The following is a 19,459-nucleotide window of genomic DNA, read 5'->3' as shown; positions in this document are numbered from 1 at the left end:
ATGGAAACACAAAGATCTACAAAGGCATCACTCCCACTTTTCTAAAATTTTCCAGGGGTGGTAAACAAGCATTTCTTGTTTTTAGGGTTAAATGGACTTTCGGTGGGTCCTGCTCACAGAACCTGTCGGTCAAGTCATACATCACGCTGAGGCCCTATTTACAAACAGATCAAGTGTGGGTCTTTTCATGTGTACATGTGCAAACACGTGTGCATGTTTGGAGAAGCTGAACTGACGCGGGAAACACACTTTCACAAGAACATTTGACATTTTCAGATAGGAAAAAGATTTTTCTTCAATTGATCATTCATAAAACCTCTTATTTTATCACTCTGACCTGTAATGAAGAAATGTAACCCCCCCCACACTCACAAAATATCTACACATATTAACTTGTCCAATTTCTCCTTTAAAGCATATGTCTGAAATAAAACATCAACCTAAAAGTTTGTGTCAAATTTCCTCAGGATCTAAAGCAACATATTTAAATTAGGTTTCATGGTTCCTTTAACTGAGCGCAGCATTTTCAAGTCTCAACAAGATAGAAGTGAGAGGCTTATGAACTGATTACCAGGATGAGGTCAGGCAGGGCTTTGGGCTCCAACTGAACCGACTGAAATAGAAAAGATAAGCTTGAGGAAATGTGGTCTAGTTCTCCACCCTCTTGCCCCGTTTAACAATATTACTGACTAATCATTAGAACCATGAATGTCCACCAAGCAGGTTAACCCATTTTCACCAACAAATTAAACCTCCATAAACAAATGCGTAAATATAAAATATCTTTATTAAAACAAGTTACATTGTGCAGACAAAGATATGATCATTACAAAAGTAAAAACATGGCTGGTCGTCAGTCCAGAGTTAGCACAACGATACAATGTCAGTGGTTCAAGACCAGGAGGTCCAAGCATATTGAAAAAATAGTGGCTTTTATCCATTAAATATGTCTGTTAGCATGCTATGATAAGAAACTTGTACAAAAATATAAACTGATTCTAGATTATTGCAGGTTCAGAGTAGAAACACTGCACCACAGAGTTAGACAAGGGACTACAGTCAGGACTGTTACAATGGCACGAGGGGGAATCTGAACTGAATCCTATTCAGAACTGGGGTGGTGTACAGCGACGGCACACAGACCACAGCCACTTGAAACCATTATATTTAACCCACAGAACCAATTTCACCAGACAGAACCGTCCTAAAGAAATCATGAAGGGGTTGGAGTGAGGAGCATGGTAGGTAAAGAACCTTTCTCTGGAAAGTCAGTGCAGAACAGAAGTGAACAGAGCTTAATCCAAAAAGAAAATATTTGTTTTTCCAAGTGCTGTTCCAAACCTATTGGGACTCAGCCATTCTTTCCATATCAAACCTGGCTAATAAATTACTGCTCAACATCCAGAACTCTGGATCTGAATGACTTCTTGTTACAGAGAGTCATTCAGAGATGCAGCATTTGCCAACTTAAGCTTGATCTGCTGTGGGGGAAGACTTGAAATGTGCACATTTAATATTCGGAATGATCAAACTTTATAAATACTGCAGCCACCCTATAATGGAGTATTAACAATTTTTGTGCAATTTGACAGGGTGGTGGTCCACACTCCTTCATATCCTGGGAAGCCAGGGAAAATAAAAAATAAACAATTTGAATTTAAAAAATTCCACATGTACCATGCCAGAAAACCCCACACAGGTCAATCAGTCACCTGGAGATACTAAACACTAAACATCAGCAACCAAAAGATCCTGAATTAGCTTCAACTGCCTTACAGAGAAAGGGGAGGAGCCATCACGCCTCTACACCTGCCAACTCTGGCGGCAGGGGAGACTTCGGATGTTTGCTTTCAAAGTGCTGCTTGAAGGTTTTCGGGTCTGGCATTTGGGTCTAAATTAAGAGAGGAAAAGGTCAAATTAGAAAATACAACATGTGCTGGCATCCTCATCCCACCCTGCCTGAAAACAGCAAACTGAGTCAAAACAGGGCAGACTCATCCCAGACAAAGAACCACAGGACAGATCATGTTCTCACCACCAGTACTGTGGTCCCTCGCTATGTTGTGCTTCACCTTTCAGGGTCTCGCTGTTTCACTGAGTCTTTTCAGTGTCATTTTGCATGCTTTTCTTTTTTCCAGTACTGCGTCCTGATTGGCTGTTGACCTTGTCAATGAATCTCCCCTGTCCAGTCTCCTGAATCAGAATGCGTTCAGTTTGCCGAGTTGACATAAATCCGTGCGATCAGATCTTTGATTTCATTCTATAAACACTAGACTTATTTTTCTATGACGGTATGTACTTTGAGACTCAAACAAGACAGAAAAATGTGAAAATGTTCATGTCTGTCTGAGAAACGTGGGTAAAGTGTGTAGTGAGGAACTGCCTTTAAACACCTGGAATCCTACTTTGCGGATTTCCCCTATTGCAGGTTTCTTTTAGAACATAACCGCCGTGATAAACGAGGGAACATCGTGCTCACATTTACTCAACCGTGTCACCACAACACACACGTTTTGAATTATAATCCTTAGAATGACAACCATGTAAAGGTGACTCAGTGTTTTCACCCGTTTTCCAGAGCCCTCAAATGTTTACATTCATGTACAAAGTAAACTTAAAGAACAAATAAAAAAGGATTTTCTGTTTAAAACAATTGCTTGCCTGTACTGACTGATAAAATATATGTGTGCTATATTTTAGCATCTTAGCTTCATATGATGTTATTTAAGAACAAAAACCTGCTGTCCTATAAAACATGTCTTTGTTTGAGTTTGTTTTGCCAACTCTGACATTAAAATCTGATTCTGATTTTGTTTTTTAATTTTTTGGCTACCAACGATCAGCTCACTAAATTCATTAAGAACCACAAACTACATGGTTGACACGCTGAGGATATTTACAACAGGGGCAACATGACTTACAGTACAATCATAACCAGGGCTGCATAATGATTCATCACATTCAAATTAATTCAAAAAATAGCTTTTCTACTGGCCCTTCATTTTAATTTAACACCTACAAATTCAGACAAATGAAACTTTAGCAAATTAATCAGTTCAACTAATAGGATTAAACCAAGTTGAATCAGAAATCAAACATAAATGTGAGCGCAGGTTTAGTTTAGTGGTGGTCCTCAGCCCTGATCATGCTGCGACCCCTCCCTGCTCTAAAAGGGTTCCGCCAACATACCCGGCATACGGCGCAGGTGTACACCAAAGCAGCCTTCGCTGCCGCTTTCTGGTCATGCCCTTTGGTCTTCTTAATCTCCGCCTGCTTTTTGGCATTTTTTTGTTGGGACTGAAACTTCTGGTGCCCCCGGGCCATGTCTGTTGTCACACCTGAAGAAATGAGACAGTAATCTATTCAGAAACCCCCCCACAAAGATGTTATCCAGCCATGAATGGGATGGGCTGGGCTATGACAGGGAACTCTGGACAGTTAATATAAGGAACAGAGCCATCTTCTTACATCACCCGTGAGTCACATCTGCTGTAGATTGGATGACATTAGCTCTAAATATTTCCATTATTGTTCAGCACAATCGCAAAGCTGTGGTAGAGGTTAAGCAGTGACACACACCTCTCAGAAATAGGCTAATAATGGAAGCCTGTTAGGGCCAATGAATGACATTTCCCCAAATAACTGAGATTCTGCAAATACTGAAGTTACTACCTCCGTACGGATCATGAAGCTGGGTCAGTGTCTGTGGCCAAGTCAGGCACGTTTTAAATGAATGTTATACAATAGATAAAGGTTAGCTGCTAAAAAGAAATGACATGATTTGATTAACAACAACAGGCCAATCTCTGAAATCATGTTATAATCCTAACAATATTTCGTAGATAAATTAATATTTTATTAGCAGCGAATATATAAAAAGAAAATCTTTCAACATATACTAGCTTATCTTCTTTCTAGTTTGAAGATTATAATTATTATAGTATTGTATTTCGTTAGCCGGCTGCTATCGCTGTCCAGAATATAAAACGAAGACGCAGACGATAATAATGAAGCAAAAAATTAATAAACTTGCATTATGTGAATTCTTCACCTGCAAAACAATGCGTGTAACTGAAGAAAATCACAAAACAAAACGGAAGAAGCGACACAGAGTAGCTCCTCAGCACCCGGGTCCAACGGAATTCAGCTCTTCCTGCTCTGATGCGCATGCGCGTGGCCCTCAAATTGTGATGCTTTCACGGACATTCAGCAAAATCAGTGACTCAACGGAGACATGGAAACGCTTAAACTAATTACTCGACTATAACGTTTTTACATAAAAATAATAGGGTAAAGTTATACGTTCCAAAATATGTTACATCAGCGTTACATCAGTGACTGTCTCTGGGGTTTGCCGACACATCAACCAGTTAATTGCCAATTTCCTGACTGCACCCAAAGGTATCATGAGTCGTCCGCTTCATTCGTGCTTATGTCGATGTATACCTTCTTTTATGCCAACAAACGGACAACAACACTAACTACAAGAACACAAAAACAAAAATGTCAACTAATATAAAAAATTAGATTAAAAACTATATATATAATTGTTATATAAATATATATAATTATTATATGAATATATATAATTATTATATAAATATTATTATTAGAATTATATGTGTATATATATATATAATTCATTGTGTATGGTCAGGTTTAAATTTTACCACGTGACAAACCTTTTCTGGAGGTGCAAGAACAAATTCTTACCACAAGATGTCCCACTGTAACTCTTGGCGTGTCTTTCCTATTAACACGGTACATCAAGAATGAGGCCAAGAAAAAGTATTTACTCTGTTGTATAAATAAACCGAGCAAAAGGATAAGAGTTATTTTAGTTCTCTATCAACCCAATGTTTTAAGGATGCATTGATTTTTTTAAAATCTCCTCAGTAATAACGGCTATGTATTGATATTTTTCTATTTTAAATATACTTTCTCCAAACTTTTAAGAAAATTTAACAAGAAACCTCAGTTTTGTAAGAGCTGGCCATGTTTTTTAATTCAGAATTCACAAACGAGAGCTTGATTTTTAACGCCTCCTTTAAAACAAAAAAAAAAACAACCAACCAATCACCAGGCAGCCTTTCGCTTCCTTGTTTATTCTACCTCTTCAGGTGCTGCACGTTTTACCTCCGCGAGGACTCCAAACAGAAAATAAATATTCTTCAAACATTGCACAAAGACAGCACGTGCTGAAATGCGACGCTCTGGTCCTGCCAGCGCGGCTCTCATCTCACCTGGAACGGAAAACGCCAACCTAACTTGAAATCAGTAAAGTTGAAGATTATTTTTTACAGCAGCGCTCACCTGGATTTGTAGTGAGCCTTCACTGTCCCACGATCACTGACCACCATCCCGAGAGCTAACCCTCCTCAAGCCCAAGAAAAGTTCTGTCCTGTGGAGCCAAGATGGATCTGGACAGGTAAGAGGAAATACCTGCATGTGTGTTTTATTCCTGATTGAATTTGGAATCTCGTTATTTCTTTAACTTGTGCATCAACACATTTAAGTCAAAGTGAAATCAAGTGGTGTCTGTCTCTGTGGAAAAAGGGAAATAAAGAACAAGCTCTGGTGTTTTATTATAGAGGCACAAAAGCAACACTCATTGAGATTTCTTTTGTTTTTTTTTAATTTGGGAAAAACGAAATCCTAAAATGCTGTCAGCATGGGATCTGGGAATAAAGGCTTTGTCGTTTTACAGGAAATCAGTTGACTTCTAAATGAGCTTCAGTTCCCTCCTCTGGTGTGAACTTGCCTGCTCTCTCCTCATGTGGAGCGAGTCATTTAACTGAATGTCGGTGAGAAACAGCCCGAGGCGTACCTGTGGGCTTGGCAGCGAGCGCCTGTTTTTAAACCTTTGCTGTGTGTTTCCTCTTTCGTGTTGACTTCAGCAGTAAGCGGTTGGTGGTGCTGGTACCAAACGAGCTGTCGATGGCCTCCAGAAGGGTGTTCAACAGCGAGGATGAGGCGTGGAGGAGCTACCTGGAGAACCCTCTGACAGCTGCCACCAAGGCCATGATGAGCATCAATGGCGATGAAGACAGCGCAGCAGCTCTGGGGCTGCTGTATGATTACTACAAGGTGGGAAATTATTTCCAAAGTGGTTAAAAAAAGGAATTTCAAGGTACTTTGTCGTGACTTTTCCCATGTTTTTGGTCCATTAGGTTCCCAGAGAGACAAAACGCCTCTCCAATGGGGGTAACCCCTCAAACCTTCCTGCAGTTGTGCCAGCTAATAACCACGGGAGCCTGGAAATGGTCAATCCCAGCTGTCAGACCCTGAGATCTATGCCTGTCAACCTCTCCCTAAACAGCACTGGCGTTGACGTTCACAGCTCCAAGCCTAGTGCTGTGAACCTCTCAGGAGATTCCAGAAGAGGAGGAGGAGGAGGTGGTGGTGATAAAAGTGGAAGCAGTGCACCACTTGCTTTGGTCAAATCTGAAAGGCAGACGTCCATTCCGGTTTCATATTCTGATGGCTCCTTCCACTCAGAATCCAAAGAGCAGCTAAGGACAGTTCCACAGAGGAGTCGCCATGATTTGCCTCTTGCTGGTTTCCTGAAGGGCAGCGCTCTGGACTGCATGTACGAGGAAGCAGTGGAAGGAGAGGTCAGATTCCTGAGGGGTGTTGGGGAGGAGGTGTTTCTAGCTCGTGCAGCAAATGTCTTCTTTTTGCGCTGAGATCTGGGCGGGCTGGTTATGAAACTCATGAGCTGTCATCCTTCACAGATGTTCCAGAGAAGCCCCTCCTCAGCAGCAGAGGCGTTCCACTGCAGCTCGCCTGTGTGAGTTCACAGTCCCACACAAAGGGGTTAATGGCGCAAACAATGTTTTGATGAGGAGGACGACAGTGCCATCTCCTCTCTATGTTTTGTTGATTCATAGTCTTAAGCTGACATTGGATCAGACCTAAAAAAAAAAAAGTCTCACCACTTTTAAGAAAACCTAAAAGCTATATGTGGTTCATTTCTTTTGGTCTTCTTTCTGTTTATAGATAAGGTAAAGAAATGTATTTATGCTTCACCTTAAAGGAATTTGTAGAAATAAGGACTAAATATGTATTATTAGTAAGCTTTAGTTTAGAGATTGAGATGCTCCCATTCATAGGTTCCTGTTAGGTTCACACTGGAATCCACAGCTAAATCAAAGTGGGGTTAAAATATTCAAAATTTCCCCAACTCTCCATACTGGAAACCAAATCTGACAGTTTTTTTTAACTTATATGTCACATTTTGCTGATTTTCTTCATGTAAACGAAATGTTTTGCTAAAGTGCACAACAAATTAAAAATGTATAATTTCACAATATCAACCTGTGCGACACGCATATCGCAAAAGACGCATAGACTGTGATGAATGGTTGCCTTAAATGTTTAAACACATGCTGCTAAAACAAACTCATGGCACCTTGAAGTATTTAACAAATCAAATACAGCCATTTACGTGGTTGACCAATCGGATTGACGTTGTTGACTAATCCAATAGAGTCCTGTTATGTTAGATCCTATGTAGATCAGGGACATTTAGAGAATAATTTGCTTTGCTGACTTTATTTAAATAGAACTGTTGCAGTGAAATTATGTATTAGTTGTTTTTTGTTTTGCTATTTGTTCATGTGTTGCATGTCATATCGTCATTACAATATTGATCACTAATATTGTACATTGCAAGTTTTCCTCCTACTGTGGATCTTCCTAAGGGCTGACACTTGTTTCTGCTTTATCACAGAGACGCTTTCAGATACTCTCTGGACGCCAGCATGTCGCTCAGGCCGCGCCAAGGAGAGGGACCCATGGCTTACCTGAACCGGGGTCAGTTTTATTCTCTGACGCTGTCGAGGGCTGCCGTCAGAGCCTCTCCTGCTCCGCACAGCAGCAAACTGTGGGCGGGTGGGGGAGCGCCGTCACGCAGACCTGATGGGAAAGCATTAAAAAGTACCGTGGGGGGCTCTGAGCTGCAGCAGGACAGTATTGTTCAGGTGAGGTGACCATTCAAAGACCTGCGTTTTAGGAAACAAGAGCGTTCTGAGACAGCGGGGGATTTGCTTTCACTGCAGAGTGTCATCATGGTGGTGTTTGGGGAAGACAAGGGCAGAGATGAGCAGCTGCGGAATTGGAAATACTGGCATTCCCGTCAGCACACCGCTAAACAGAGAGTCCTGGACATTGGTGAGTGCTGGTTTTGTCACTGTGAGAGGGTGCCTGCAGCATGTTCCCACGGGCAGACCCGATTCACTATGGACCAGAGTCTGTCCTCGATTCCCACAGGAGACTGTGAGGAGGAAACACATTTGCATAGACGTTATTAGGAGACATGGGTGGGGGCCTGGGCTATGGCCTTATCCTACAGTGATCTGGAGTTGACGGGCCTCAACCTGCCGCTTTAGACTCAGAGGAATGAACAGCCAGCGTCACACTCCATTTGTGTTTGGCAAGTTAATGGCATCAGTGGTACTGGCATGGGCTTGCTGTAGAAATTGTATGCAGCTGAACTTTTTATAGGACCAAGGTGCATCGGAAAGAACACTCCCGTGAAAAGTGAGTGCACCGTCTCTCAAATCTGTGTAAATAGTACTTCTTCTTTTATCTATTTGCTGGTAGATTTCATTTAGTCCCAGTGTAACCAATTCCCCTGACTAATAAATGTATCAAACATTAGAAGACGGCTAAACGTGAGCAGTAACCAGAGTTGTGTTTAAGTGAAACACAAGAGATGCTCAGGGACACGGCGGACAAAAAGTGAGTGTAGAAGAAGAAGCCTCACAAAAAGTCCACACAAAAACTACAATATTTCCAGAAAGCTTAAAAAAATGCTCTGAATACAACTTTAAGGAATTCTGGTTCTTAGAAGGTAAAATACAGAGAAGATCTGTATCTCTGCTGATGGTGTGCGGCTGTAAAGATGGAGGCCAGTATTTTTGGTCAGCTTGTTGTGTAAAGGCCTTGAAAGCTCTAAGTTTCCTCCTGCTGTTCGTCTCCTCGTACAGCCGACTACAAGGAGAGCTTCAGCACAATTGGAAACGTGGAGGAGATTGCCTACAATGCCGTGTCTTTCACCTGGGATGTCAGTGAAGAGGCAAAGGTAAGAGAAGCAGAAAAGGCAAAGTGGACAAATGAGATTGTTGGAATTGATCAGATTCTCTGCCTTTTCTGAAGGTTTCTCATGAAGCCACATCTAGGTTTTTCTTTGCCAGTGGATTGTTGATGGTTCATAGTTTAAAAACTAGGAACCTACATTATTCTTCAGCTTCAAAAAGCTGCAGCAGACCTGATGGAGACAGTCTCTTCAAATAAACTAGCTCAGAATTCCCCTTAGGAAACAACGTCATGCAAGTGCTCCCACTCAGAAAAGAGCTAACCCTGCAGGTTTCATAAAATCCTAATGACAACTGCACAGAAAGACAGGTAATTGCAGCTCTGCAGGTCTGAAGGTAAATATTGAGCGTTTGGCACACACCTTCATCACAATGAAGTGTGATGTGAGAATGCAGGTGTGACCGATGCTCCTCAGAGCCCCCTTATGGTATCAGGGCTCGACATAGCCATTTTGTCCGCTGGCCCGGTCCTGTTTTTCGAGCAGTGCGGACCACAAGACTTTACTTTTCACTTGTCCGCTCGGGCCACTAAAATATCTAACGGTTTATATATTCTTCACCTTTTTCAATAAAGTAAATTTTGCGAAAACGCGTAGATTTACCTCGTCTTCATAATTTAGTTTTTCTGCTAGTCCTGTGTTCAGACTTCAAGGGTTTCTATGGGAAACCTTTGATCACTTCTCCTTCTCTCCTGCCTGCGCGCGCGCGGCTTTCACTGCAGAGCACCACGCGGCACGCGCTCACTACTTTTTTTTTTCAAACTTTATTGAATGTAACAATTCAATACAAAACAATGTTAAACAGCAACAACGAAGGCACAAGCCAGTGGGTTATTATTACATTTGATTATAAATCCGACACCGTCACTGAAGAGAGACTGAAGCATGTCAGAGATGTGGAAGACATGGCAGGAATAGATAGGAATATGTTAGATGGAGTAATGGGTGGAATTAGTATGGACAGCAAGATATTTAATGAATGCATTGAAGATGAAATTGTATGCACTAAGCTTTAAGATGAATGTCAAAGAATCAAAGGCAACTCCAAATACCTGAATCTCAGACTCAAATGCAGTAAAATGTTAAACTACTTAATTTTGTTTTTCTTTACAACACTGTAAGCAGTAAGTATTTCTAGTTAGCTGAATGATCTCAGTTAGACCTGCACAATATGAGGAAAACTCGCGATATGCGATATCAGAGATTAAAATTGCGATAACGATATAATTTGTAAACAAACAGCAAAATAACCAAATAACCATTCCCAGTTTAAAAATTATACTCCAAATGACCCACGTTGACATAGGTTACAAACATCTAACATAACAGGGCTCCATCTGATTGGTCAACAATGTGAAGGCGTCCATCCGATTGGTCAAATGCATTAAGGGATTTATTTGATTCGTTAAATGGTTCAAGCTGCCATTAGATTGTTTTAACACATTTAAGGTTTATGATTTATTGCGATATTTGCCGTTAGAAGCACCATGAAAACTTCTGAACTAGTGTTACCTACTACACTGCAGTGCTCTCTTCAAAACATCTGAAACAGACTAGAGCAGATTTAAATTTGATATGGTCTATTTTCAGTCATTGAAAAGTGTAGAGATAAGTGATGTCACCAGAATGCACCAAATTGCACCATATTAAAAGTTTCCGTGGGGGCATGCCCCCGGACCCCCCTAAAGTTGCAAGCACCTGCGGAGCGGCGGGTCCCGCTATGCGCGGTGTCGGGCCAGTAACTTTCAGGCAGGGCCAGTAAGTTTCAAAAACTACTGGCCCTGTGGGCCAGTGCAAATTTCTGGGCTATGTCAACCCCTGGGTATCTGTCATTGTCATCACCTAATGTTGGGGGCAGTAGTTTGGTTGCACTCCCTTGTTGCAGAGTTTAGTGGGAAAGAACTGCTAAATTTTCTGTTTAGTAAAGAGAGAAGCTGTGAAAGAGGGACTCAATGGTTTAACTTCACGCAGCGTGAAATTGTGATGAATTGTTAGAAAAAACGGAGGTTCAATTCAGAGAAGATTCCTGCTGCTCTGTTGGGAATTTGGATCATACATTGATTATTCATCCAGTTCTGTTTTGGCTACGCAGTTCCACCTTAAACCTTCAAATAAGATATTGTAGAAAGATCAATCCTGAAGTGAAAGATCCACTTAGGCTGTGTTCTAAAACCCAGCGACCACAACAGAGATCCCAGGACTTCTGGGTCATCTAGACCCACTAGACAGTGCTCTGAACCTTTTTTCTTCAATGATTTGTGATCTTCACTGGTGTCCATGGATTACATAAAATCTTTCCACCTTTATCCACCTTTGTCATGGTAGGGTGGGGTCATCTAAGATAACACAAGGGTTGCAAAACAACCTATTAGCTGCTGAGGATGAGGACGGACGGAGCAGAGCTAAAATGCATCTGGAAATCTTGAAAATGGCTGGTCAAATGGAAAATGTATTTTCTAAAATTTACTTAAAAAAAAACTACAAAGAGGATTACAACAGCAGGTTGTATTTGGAGGTGTGGGTACCTTAAACATAAACATACTGATCTGAACAATTATAATGGCTACGTTTCTTTTTTAATTCCATCATGTCACTTATTGCTGTTCTCTGTTAGGGCGGAGCCTAAAGAATAAACTATTTTAAATTGATCAGAAATTTGTGAACTCCATTTCAGTTCAGGCCCATGAATCAATTTTCCTGTAAAGTAAATTCTTGCTCACTGCTTTCAGTTTGTTTTTAATGTTACAATTTCAAATTTTTCTAACACAGTTTCATCTTTGTTCAGTTTAAATCCAACAAAATATGATTTGAGGAAGACTTTAAACCAGATAATTGAAACATTCACTTTTCTAGCAGTGTTTTCCAGCGCTTTTTCTGTAATTTGATATTTTTAAATCAGAGATGAAGTCAGGAGAGGCGTCTGCTGCATCCTCTGACAGCAGAAAGGAGCGCTGTAGACCAATGCTGCATTTGGTTTGAAAGATTTAATCCTGGAAAAGTTTTAGGTGTAGGTCTTCAAGCAATCCTCAGTGAGAAATGGTACTCCACCTGTAGGGGGCAGTAGGTGCAGAAATGCATTGAGTTTGTCCAAAAGCCAAAGAAGTAGTGCCAAAATAATAATAATTTAATAAGTTAAAGTTAAATATATAAATGCATAAGTTCAACAATTAAATTTTTTCAAACTTTAAACATGAACTTGGTGATCATATATATTTAGAAGCTTCTCTGTTTCTGTAATCTTTTCTTTGCCAGGGTTTGAGTATTTAATCAAACAGAAGCTAGAAGCTTAGTTTAGAAATCCATACTCAAGGATTAACATTTAGAGAGTTTAAGGTTTGAACTGGAATTTATTAGAATGAAAGTCATCTGCAGTAAGACAGAGATCTGTGTGTAAATGAGAGGAACAGCAGTCCAGAACAACACAACATAGGAAAGCGGGGAAGAGGCATGTTCAGGCAGGTTGGAATGGGAGGAGGCAAATGTCAGGTGTGATGTGTGACCAAAAACTATCATCCAGAATGAAATGAAAGGTGTAGAGGACTGTGCTGAGAACAGCCATGTTGTTGGTTTACAGACTTTGATGCAGAGACAGGAGGCAGAGCTGGAGGTAGCAGAGATGAAGATGCTGAGGTTCTCTTTAGGAGAGACTAGGATGGATCAGGAATGAGGACAGCAAAGGAGCAGACAGTGGTAGATGTTTTAGAGATAAATGCAGGGAAGCAGATGGAGATGTTTGGAACAGGGGAGGTTGCTGGTAAAAGGATGCTGAGGTTGGAGCTACCAGGAAAGAGGATTAGAGGAAGACCAAAGAGGAAGTTCATGGATGTAGAAGAGGACATGTGGAAGGTTGGTGTGAGTGAGGACGATGCAGAGGGTTAGATGGAGGAGGAGGATTCAGTGAGGCGACCCCTAAAAGGAACAGCTGAAAGACAATGAAGAATATTTTATAAAGATTGAGAATATTTTAGATGTTTTTATTGCCAAATAATAAAAAAAGGACAAATTAAAGCTGCAAGCAGTGTTGTATGGTCACCAGGCACTACCCTTCCTCGCCCCCGCTGCCCCCTTTTGACTCGTCAGTTCATTTACAATGGATATTAGGTGAAACTTTTTCCTCAAACTTGCAATAAGAGAGAATAATTGTGAAAATAATCTGGTCATAATAATTGTTCTTACTAGAATCTAATACATTCTGATAAAAAATATGAAGCATGTTTTTTTTTTATAAATGAATGTATACAATCTTTTTTTGGGGAACTAGAGCTTCACACAGAACCTTTACTGGCTAACATTTACATACCGTACATATGACTATATACATTCTAACAGTTTCAAATGTCATTTTATGTGCATAGGACTTCATTTTTGGTGTTTAATATGTTGTATTAGATGGGATGGGTGTGCATATCCGTTGTTTTTCTTAAAAGCCTTTGAAACACCCCCCACCCCCCTGTTTGGTTTTACGCTTAGGTTAACACAGGAATAAGGAATTATTTGAACAGTCTGAGCAAAATGTGAAATCCTCTTTATCTTATGTCTCTGTTTAGACTTCACATCGTCATGCAAGCAACAGATCTGCATTTTTTTCCCCAGTAGGGTGACGTTCCTCCGGTTCCAATGTCATCATGAGATTATAATCGTCGCACTCATTTAAACCCTAAACAGGAGGAAGACACTGGGGTGGTAAATTCTTCCACAGCGTTAAACTGAGAGACGACAATGCTCCTGCGTTAGAGGTGCGGTTTTGTTGCTTGTGAATGGATCACGTTGCCTCCATCTCAGCTGCACAGATGATTATCGGGTGTCCTTCTGCACGTGGACTCCAAGGCTCCAGCACAGGAGCAGAGCTGGGAGGCTGAGCGAGAATAGAACTGGGATTGTGGGGAGGTGTGACGCCTCGCTGCTCTCTCTTTTTGGTTGATGGGAAGAGTCCGTACATTTTAAGCTTCATTTGTGCAGCATCTCCTACAAGTTTTGTGCTCTTTTTCTCAAGTTTAATCTTTGAGGTGCAAATGTTAAAGTGGTTGCCAGGTAACAAGCAGCATCGTCATTTTAACATGAAACTTCCTGCGTCAACAGCTCCGCCTCTGTGTTTGTTTGTTTGTTTGGGACTGGTGGAGTGGGTCGCACACTGTGCCCACGTCGGCTTTCTATGGAGGCATTTGAATGAAAGATGCCTCCCACTCACGCCGCCACAGATGCTCGCAGGAACGCATGTGGCGCTTTTGTGGAAACGCAAACGGCTCGGCTGTGTGTGTGTGGAGGTGTGAGTCTGTGGGGTGTGTGGGAGGCTCAATTCTGCTTCAGGACCTCACCTCTGCAGGTCCAGGCACGATGCTGCAGAAGCGGCGTAGTGGGAAAATAGCTGCAGGAATCTCACCGTTATTCGTGTCTGTCGACCTGTTGCTCAATCAGTCAGTCCTGTTTAACTGGAAAATTCAACAGGACTTGTGCTGATTTATGCTACTTGGCACAAATGATGGGAATCTGCTTTACAATTAAAATGTATGAGATAATGGGGGAGTGTTTACACGGTACAGGGTAACAGGGACTGTGCTGTGATTCGGATAAGGGGGCCTGTTTTTCTTGCACAAGCAGAAAGCTTGGCTCTCTTACATCATTTAGCTTTAGGAGACAAAGTTTGGATCAGAGCCACGTTCTGCTAAAATTACTAATCCAGAACAATCTGGACCCACCACAGTTTTGGAGGAAGGACTCCAAGTTTCCTGCATGTCTGTGTTGCTCACAGTATTTTCCATGCGGTTTGTCTGCCGTTTTCTGCTGTGTGACGACCGTCTGACTCTGTTGTCACTAAACACTCCGATCCAGTTTCTACGGAGATCAGACTAAAAAAAAAGATCAGTGAAGAACAGGAGGGACTTTGTGAAATGTTTTTTAAGTTTGGATCTCATCCCATTTGAATCACTACTTGCCCAGATACGTTTAATGGACTTTCCTGTCTTTACCTGTGCGCTATCATGATCATCCTCCACCTCATACACCTGAAACGGTCAAAGCAAAGAGTTTCACTGTGAATGTTTTCAGGAGCGCTCCTCCAGAGGAGCCGCTCAGGATTGTGAGATCTTTTTGGATGTTTGTTGTGAAGAAGACGCATCTAGGAGCCTTCGTGTCACTACAGCAGCACAGGACGAGGCCGGGTTTATGAATCTGAGTGAAAAGCTTTTTAAAGCGGGCGACAGAAGCAGCTGCAGTGGATCACGTGGATTTGGTCCAGGTCTCCATGGGTGTTAAAGATCGAGCTGTTCAGTTTAATCAAACAGCGGATGATCCTCTGCAGGTTTTTGGAGCGTTCACACAGCGGGATTTTGTTTGTTCAGGACTAGGTGTGGCAAGTCAAACTGAATTTGGCTTTCCCAAAAAGCTGAGGTTGATCACAGTTCATTCATCAGTTGTGTGGGGGTGGGGCGGGCAATTACCTTTCCACAGGCAGGTTTGAACAGTTGTCTGCCCTTTGATACAGGAAACATTCATCCGTTATCTGTGTGCAGTTCTGTCGTTTGATTAAATTTCTGATCCTTCTGAGGGAGACAAACATTATAAAAAGAATATTACCTCCTGACTGACAAACCTGATGTCTAGAAGATCAGAAACTGGTCCTAACCTCAGGTGTCCACCTTATGGGACTGCTGGAGCCTCCAGGGGTCTTCTGGTTTTGTGTGTTTTCTGTGAGAATTATGACTATTGGTCAAGCTCAATTACATTCAGCTCTTTTTACCTCAGTCCTGATGTGGATCCGAACCTCAACACGGAGATCTGTCTCAATTCTATTTCAGCTTTAAGTGTTACTGAATAGACCTCCCGCATAGACTCCCTCCAGAAGAAGGCCCAGCAGAGGTTCTTGCGTCAACATTCAACCTGCCTCAGGCAGGAGCTGTGGACCATCTTCTACACTCCATTAATCCAGTCTGTCCCGGCCACACCCGTCACAATCTGGTTTGCATCGGCAACCAGACACAACAGGGACAGACTGCAGAGAACCATCACGATCACTGGTTCTAACCATCACTCCATCCAGTATTTGTAGCGGTCCAGGGTTAGGAAACAGGCTGGTAAAAATTCCAAAGACCCCTCACACCACCGACACAGTCCGTTTAGACTGCTCCCCTTAGGCCGACACTTTAGAGCTCTGTACACCAAAACCCCCCACCACAAAGACCTCTTCTTCCCTCGAGCTGTCACCCCGATGAACTCTGATCAGCAGCAGAGTACAAAACCACACAAGAGAATTTTTATACCAATTTAAATGTTGCAAATATCTGTATTTTTCTTCCAATTTTTTTATTTTTTATAGCTGTTTATGCTTAAAATGTGTTTGCTTTGTCCTTTTACGTGAGAGCACAAGTCAAACTCCTTGTATGTGCTCTTCTACAAGATGATTCGGAGTATTGATCTGCTCAAAAGACCAAAAAAAACAGTTTAAGAGTAGAACTGTCCTCTCTGTGGGCAACAGACTGGCTTCAGGACCCACATCTGTTGTTCTTCTGCTTCTCAGGTCTTCATCTCGGTGAACTGCCTCAGCACAGACTTCTCCTCGCAGAAGGGGGTGAAGGGAATGCCTCTCATAATCCAGATTGACACCTACAGCTACAACAGCTGCAACAGCCGGCCCATCCACAGAGCTTATGCTCAGATTAAGGTCTTCTGTGACAAGGTGAGCGATGACAAAACCAGCTCATTGGGATTAACGTTGCTTGCATCTGAAGAACATTTACAGCATTTTTTTCTGTGTTCCTGCTTTAGGGAGCTGAGAGGAAGCTTCGGGATGAAGAGAGGAAACAGCTCAGGAAGAGAACAAAAGGTACAGTTTGTTTGAAATCCCCTGATAATAAAAGCCAAGGGGAGATTTCTTATTTATTTATTTAAATACATTTAACCTTCATACATTTAACTTCATTTTAAATGATTTGGAATATTTTTCTGATGAAGTGAAAAGAACTGAAGGGGGGGGGGAGAATGCCCCCTTTCGGAGCTTTACCTGTAGGTGTTGCTTAGCAACAGATGGAGAGTGCTCACACTTTCTTTGATTAGGGAAAGCCGTCAGCTCGAGTCTGACCCCTCATGCTGAGAGAGCAGAAAGCACGCTGTTCAAAAGCATGTTTGACCTGGAATCCCAGCCGGTTCTCTTCATCCCAGACGTTCACTTTGGAAACCTGCAGAGGGCCGGACAGGTGAGGGAACCCCCCTCTACCACACACACACAGGGCAGGGGCTTTTCCTGCCTTTATGCTAATCTTCCCTCATTTTTGCAGGTGTTTGCTTTCAACACTGAAGACTCAGTCAGAGACAGGTGAGCATATTCTAGAACCAGAACACTTCTTTGTTTATAAAAAAAAAGATATTTCCCCTGCCTTTTGGGGAATAGAAATAAGTCATTTTTTTTTCATTCAGCTAGACATTTCTAAACCAGACGTCCACTAAGGTTCCTCTGATCTGGTGTATGTTTGTGTGCTCCTCAGAAGTGTTGCGACAAAGAGGATGTCAGGTCAGGATGCAGTTCTGCCTCAGACCAAGAAGTCTAAAGTGGAGCAGGAGAAGAAAGGTAACCTCACCGGTCTCTTCGTGTTTTCTGCTTTTTGCTGCACCGAATGAATAATGGTTTCTGTTGTACGCTTTGTCAGTCTTGCTGTATGTGAGAAAAGAGTGTGACGAAGTCTTTGATGCTCTAATGCTGCGGGCCCCCACCCTTAAAGCTCTGTTGGATTCGGTGAGTGCTTCTGAAAATCCACTACATGAAACAGTTCAGTAGAGCTGAAGTCTTTTTGAGCTGTGATGACAGCTGCTGGTTCTTTGTGGTTGTGAGTGGATCCTGGGCTGGATTTAAGGTGGTTTACATGGATTTTATCTTTCTAGATCTCTGAAAAGTACTCGCTGCCAGTGGACAAGGCAATTAAAGTTTACCAAAAAAGTAAAAAAGGGTAAGAAAGTCCTCCCTGGGGGGGGTAACAGGGCCTTGCTCTTGTTTGAACATGCTAATTCAAATGTATGCTGCCATTTTCTCTTACATATGGCAGAGTCGACATCTCAAATATATTAGAAGTTTCTGTGTCAGAAAGAGTTAAAAAGGAAGTAAATGTGACAAAAATCTATGGATACAGAAGCTTTTTAGAAATGTAACTGTCAGAATATGACATGAATCTTGATGAATCTTCAAAGTATTGTCTGAAGATCCTCTGGAAGCCTGTTACATGATTTTTCTCATTCTTTTAGGGTTCTGGTAAACATGGACGACAACATCATCCAGCACTATTCAAACGAGGACACGTTTATCCTGACCATCGACAGCTCCACAGACTGCTTTCGAGTGACTCTGTCAGAGATCTGACGGCCCTCCGACTCGCTGTCCAAACCTTTCCATGAACTTTTCGAGGGCCGCTCTTCAAAGTGGGCTCTCATCCTCAACAAGGGTCCCTGCATTTTAAACGAGCTCCTCCCAGCAAGTAAAACTCACATGCAACTAGCATGTTAGCAGAGTTGAAGCTCAGGTTTTAGAAAGTCAGAAAAGGGTTTAATTTCTTTGGCATCAACGCCATCATTATCTGACAGATGGATACAAACACCCTCTGACTTTTTCCATTAGTAGCAGGAGTTCACATCCATACATTTTCCAGCCCACCCTCTGAAGCACTGGACCAACAGCAGGGGGCGCTGGTGCTGGCCTCATCTTTGCTCCCTGCACTCCTCCTGTTTTCTGTGCTGGCCGCTGAAGCTGGAAATCATTGGAGGAACTCATCACTTGCCTTTTATTGTGAAAGGCTGCAGGTGCACTCACTCATGTGGATGTTTCTGACATGCCGGGGTTCATGGTTGGGCTTCATTTTTTTTATACATTTCTGTAAACATTCTTGGATTTCTGGTTTTTTTTTTTGGAGGGGATAATGGTTTTGGTTTATTTCTAAATGTTGCAGGTGGAATGAATTCTCTTTAGTTTCAGCTGCATTAATGGAAAACTGGACTCTTTTTCTCCTGGAGACCGGTAAACTTGCTTCCTTTCTCTCCGTGTTCACTGATCTTTATTGTTTTTATGCTGCAGGTATTAGTATTTATGACTTTAGTTTTGAAAAATTGTGTTTATATAATGTTGGGAGGCTTAATGTAATTTTCTGTTCCAGTATCCTTCCTGCATCCGCCTGGATTTCACCGACTTTGTCTTAATCTTTCAGTTTTTTACTTCCTGTAATGTACAGTTGTGTAGATGAATCAATAAATGTAAATTGAAATGCAGTCACTTCTCCTGGCAAAGTTTAAAGCTTTGGTTTTGTCTGCATTGAAGCCTTGGTAAAATAAGGCATCTGTTTCTGTTTTTACTGTAAATCTTAATAAAACCCCATATTTCCAGCAAAA

General features: G+C 41.8%; 2 protein-coding genes across 8 annotated transcripts; one reads left to right on the top strand and one right to left on the bottom strand.

Moving 5' to 3' along the window:
• Nucleotides 1-769: 769 nt before the first annotated feature.
• LOC101163270 (zinc finger protein 706) lies at nt 770-4,851 on the bottom strand. 4 transcript variants are annotated; one of them, XM_078933835.1, is made up of 4 exons: nt 4,052-4,203; nt 3,190-3,338; nt 1,777-1,891; nt 1,574-1,618 (listed from the first exon to the last, which is right to left on the bottom strand). In XM_078933835.1, the coding sequence occupies exons 1-3, from the start codon at nt 4,167-4,169 to the stop codon at nt 1,796-1,798; spliced, it is 363 nt and encodes a 120-aa protein (XP_078789961.1). In that variant the 5' UTR covers nt 4,170-4,203; the 3' UTR covers nt 1,574-1,618; nt 1,777-1,795. The 4 variants fall into 4 exon arrangements, with proteins under 4 accessions (XP_023819613.1, XP_004077663.2, XP_020565598.1 ...); XM_023963845.2 differs by lacking the exon at nt 4,052-4,203 and adding an exon at nt 4,714-4,851 and having other exon boundaries at nt 770-1,891; XM_004077615.4 differs by having other exon boundaries at nt 770-1,891.
• A 148-nt stretch (nt 4,852-4,999) lies between these two features.
• On the top strand, nt 5,000-19,459 carry grhl2a (grainyhead-like transcription factor 2a). Of its 4 annotated transcripts, none has more exons than XM_011484880.4 (15): nt 5,000-5,428; nt 5,898-6,087; nt 6,171-6,614; nt 6,735-6,790; nt 7,733-7,982; nt 8,061-8,172; nt 8,991-9,085; nt 16,611-16,769; nt 16,859-16,916; nt 17,147-17,286; nt 17,368-17,405; nt 17,575-17,657; nt 17,737-17,822; nt 17,969-18,033; nt 18,326-19,459. In XM_011484880.4, exons 1-15 carry the CDS (start codon nt 5,415-5,417, stop codon nt 18,438-18,440), a joined length of 1,905 nt encoding a protein of 634 aa, XP_011483182.1. In that variant the 5' UTR covers nt 5,000-5,414; the 3' UTR covers nt 18,441-19,459. The 4 variants fall into 4 exon arrangements, with proteins under 4 accessions (XP_011483182.1, XP_020565596.1, XP_078789959.1 ...); XM_020709937.3 differs by having other exon boundaries at nt 5,006-5,428; nt 17,578-17,657; XM_078933833.1 differs by having other exon boundaries at nt 5,081-5,428; nt 5,901-6,087; nt 17,578-17,657.

Source organism: Oryzias latipes, chromosome 16 (genome assembly GCF_053564925.1).
Source record: "Oryzias latipes strain Hd-rR chromosome 16, Olatipes_Hd-rR_3.1".
NCBI lineage: Eukaryota > Metazoa > Chordata > Actinopteri > Beloniformes > Adrianichthyidae > Oryzias > Oryzias latipes.
The sequence above is the reverse complement of the archived record's forward strand: the minus strand, read 5'-3'. Positions and strand labels throughout refer to the sequence as shown.

Coding starts and splice junctions, on each gene's coding strand:
- LOC101163270 (XM_004077615.4), bottom strand. CDS start 4,169: ATGCGCATCAGAGCAGGAAGAGCTGAATTCCGTTGGACCCGGGTGCTG. Junction 3,339..4,051: donor TTACACGCATTGTTTTGCAG/GTGAAGAATTCA, acceptor TCATTTCTTCAG/GTGTGACAACAGACATGGCC. Junction 1,892..3,189: donor ACACCTGCGCCGTATGCCGG/GTATGTTGGCGG, acceptor CTCTTAATTTAG/ACCCAAATGCCAGACCCGAA.
- grhl2a (XM_011484880.4), top strand. Junction 6,615..6,734: donor AGGAAGCAGTGGAAGGAGAG/GTCAGATTCCTG, acceptor CATCCTTCACAG/ATGTTCCAGAGAAGCCCCTC. Junction 17,658..17,736: donor AGTGGAGCAGGAGAAGAAAG/GTAACCTCACCG, acceptor ACGCTTTGTCAG/TCTTGCTGTATGTGAGAAAA.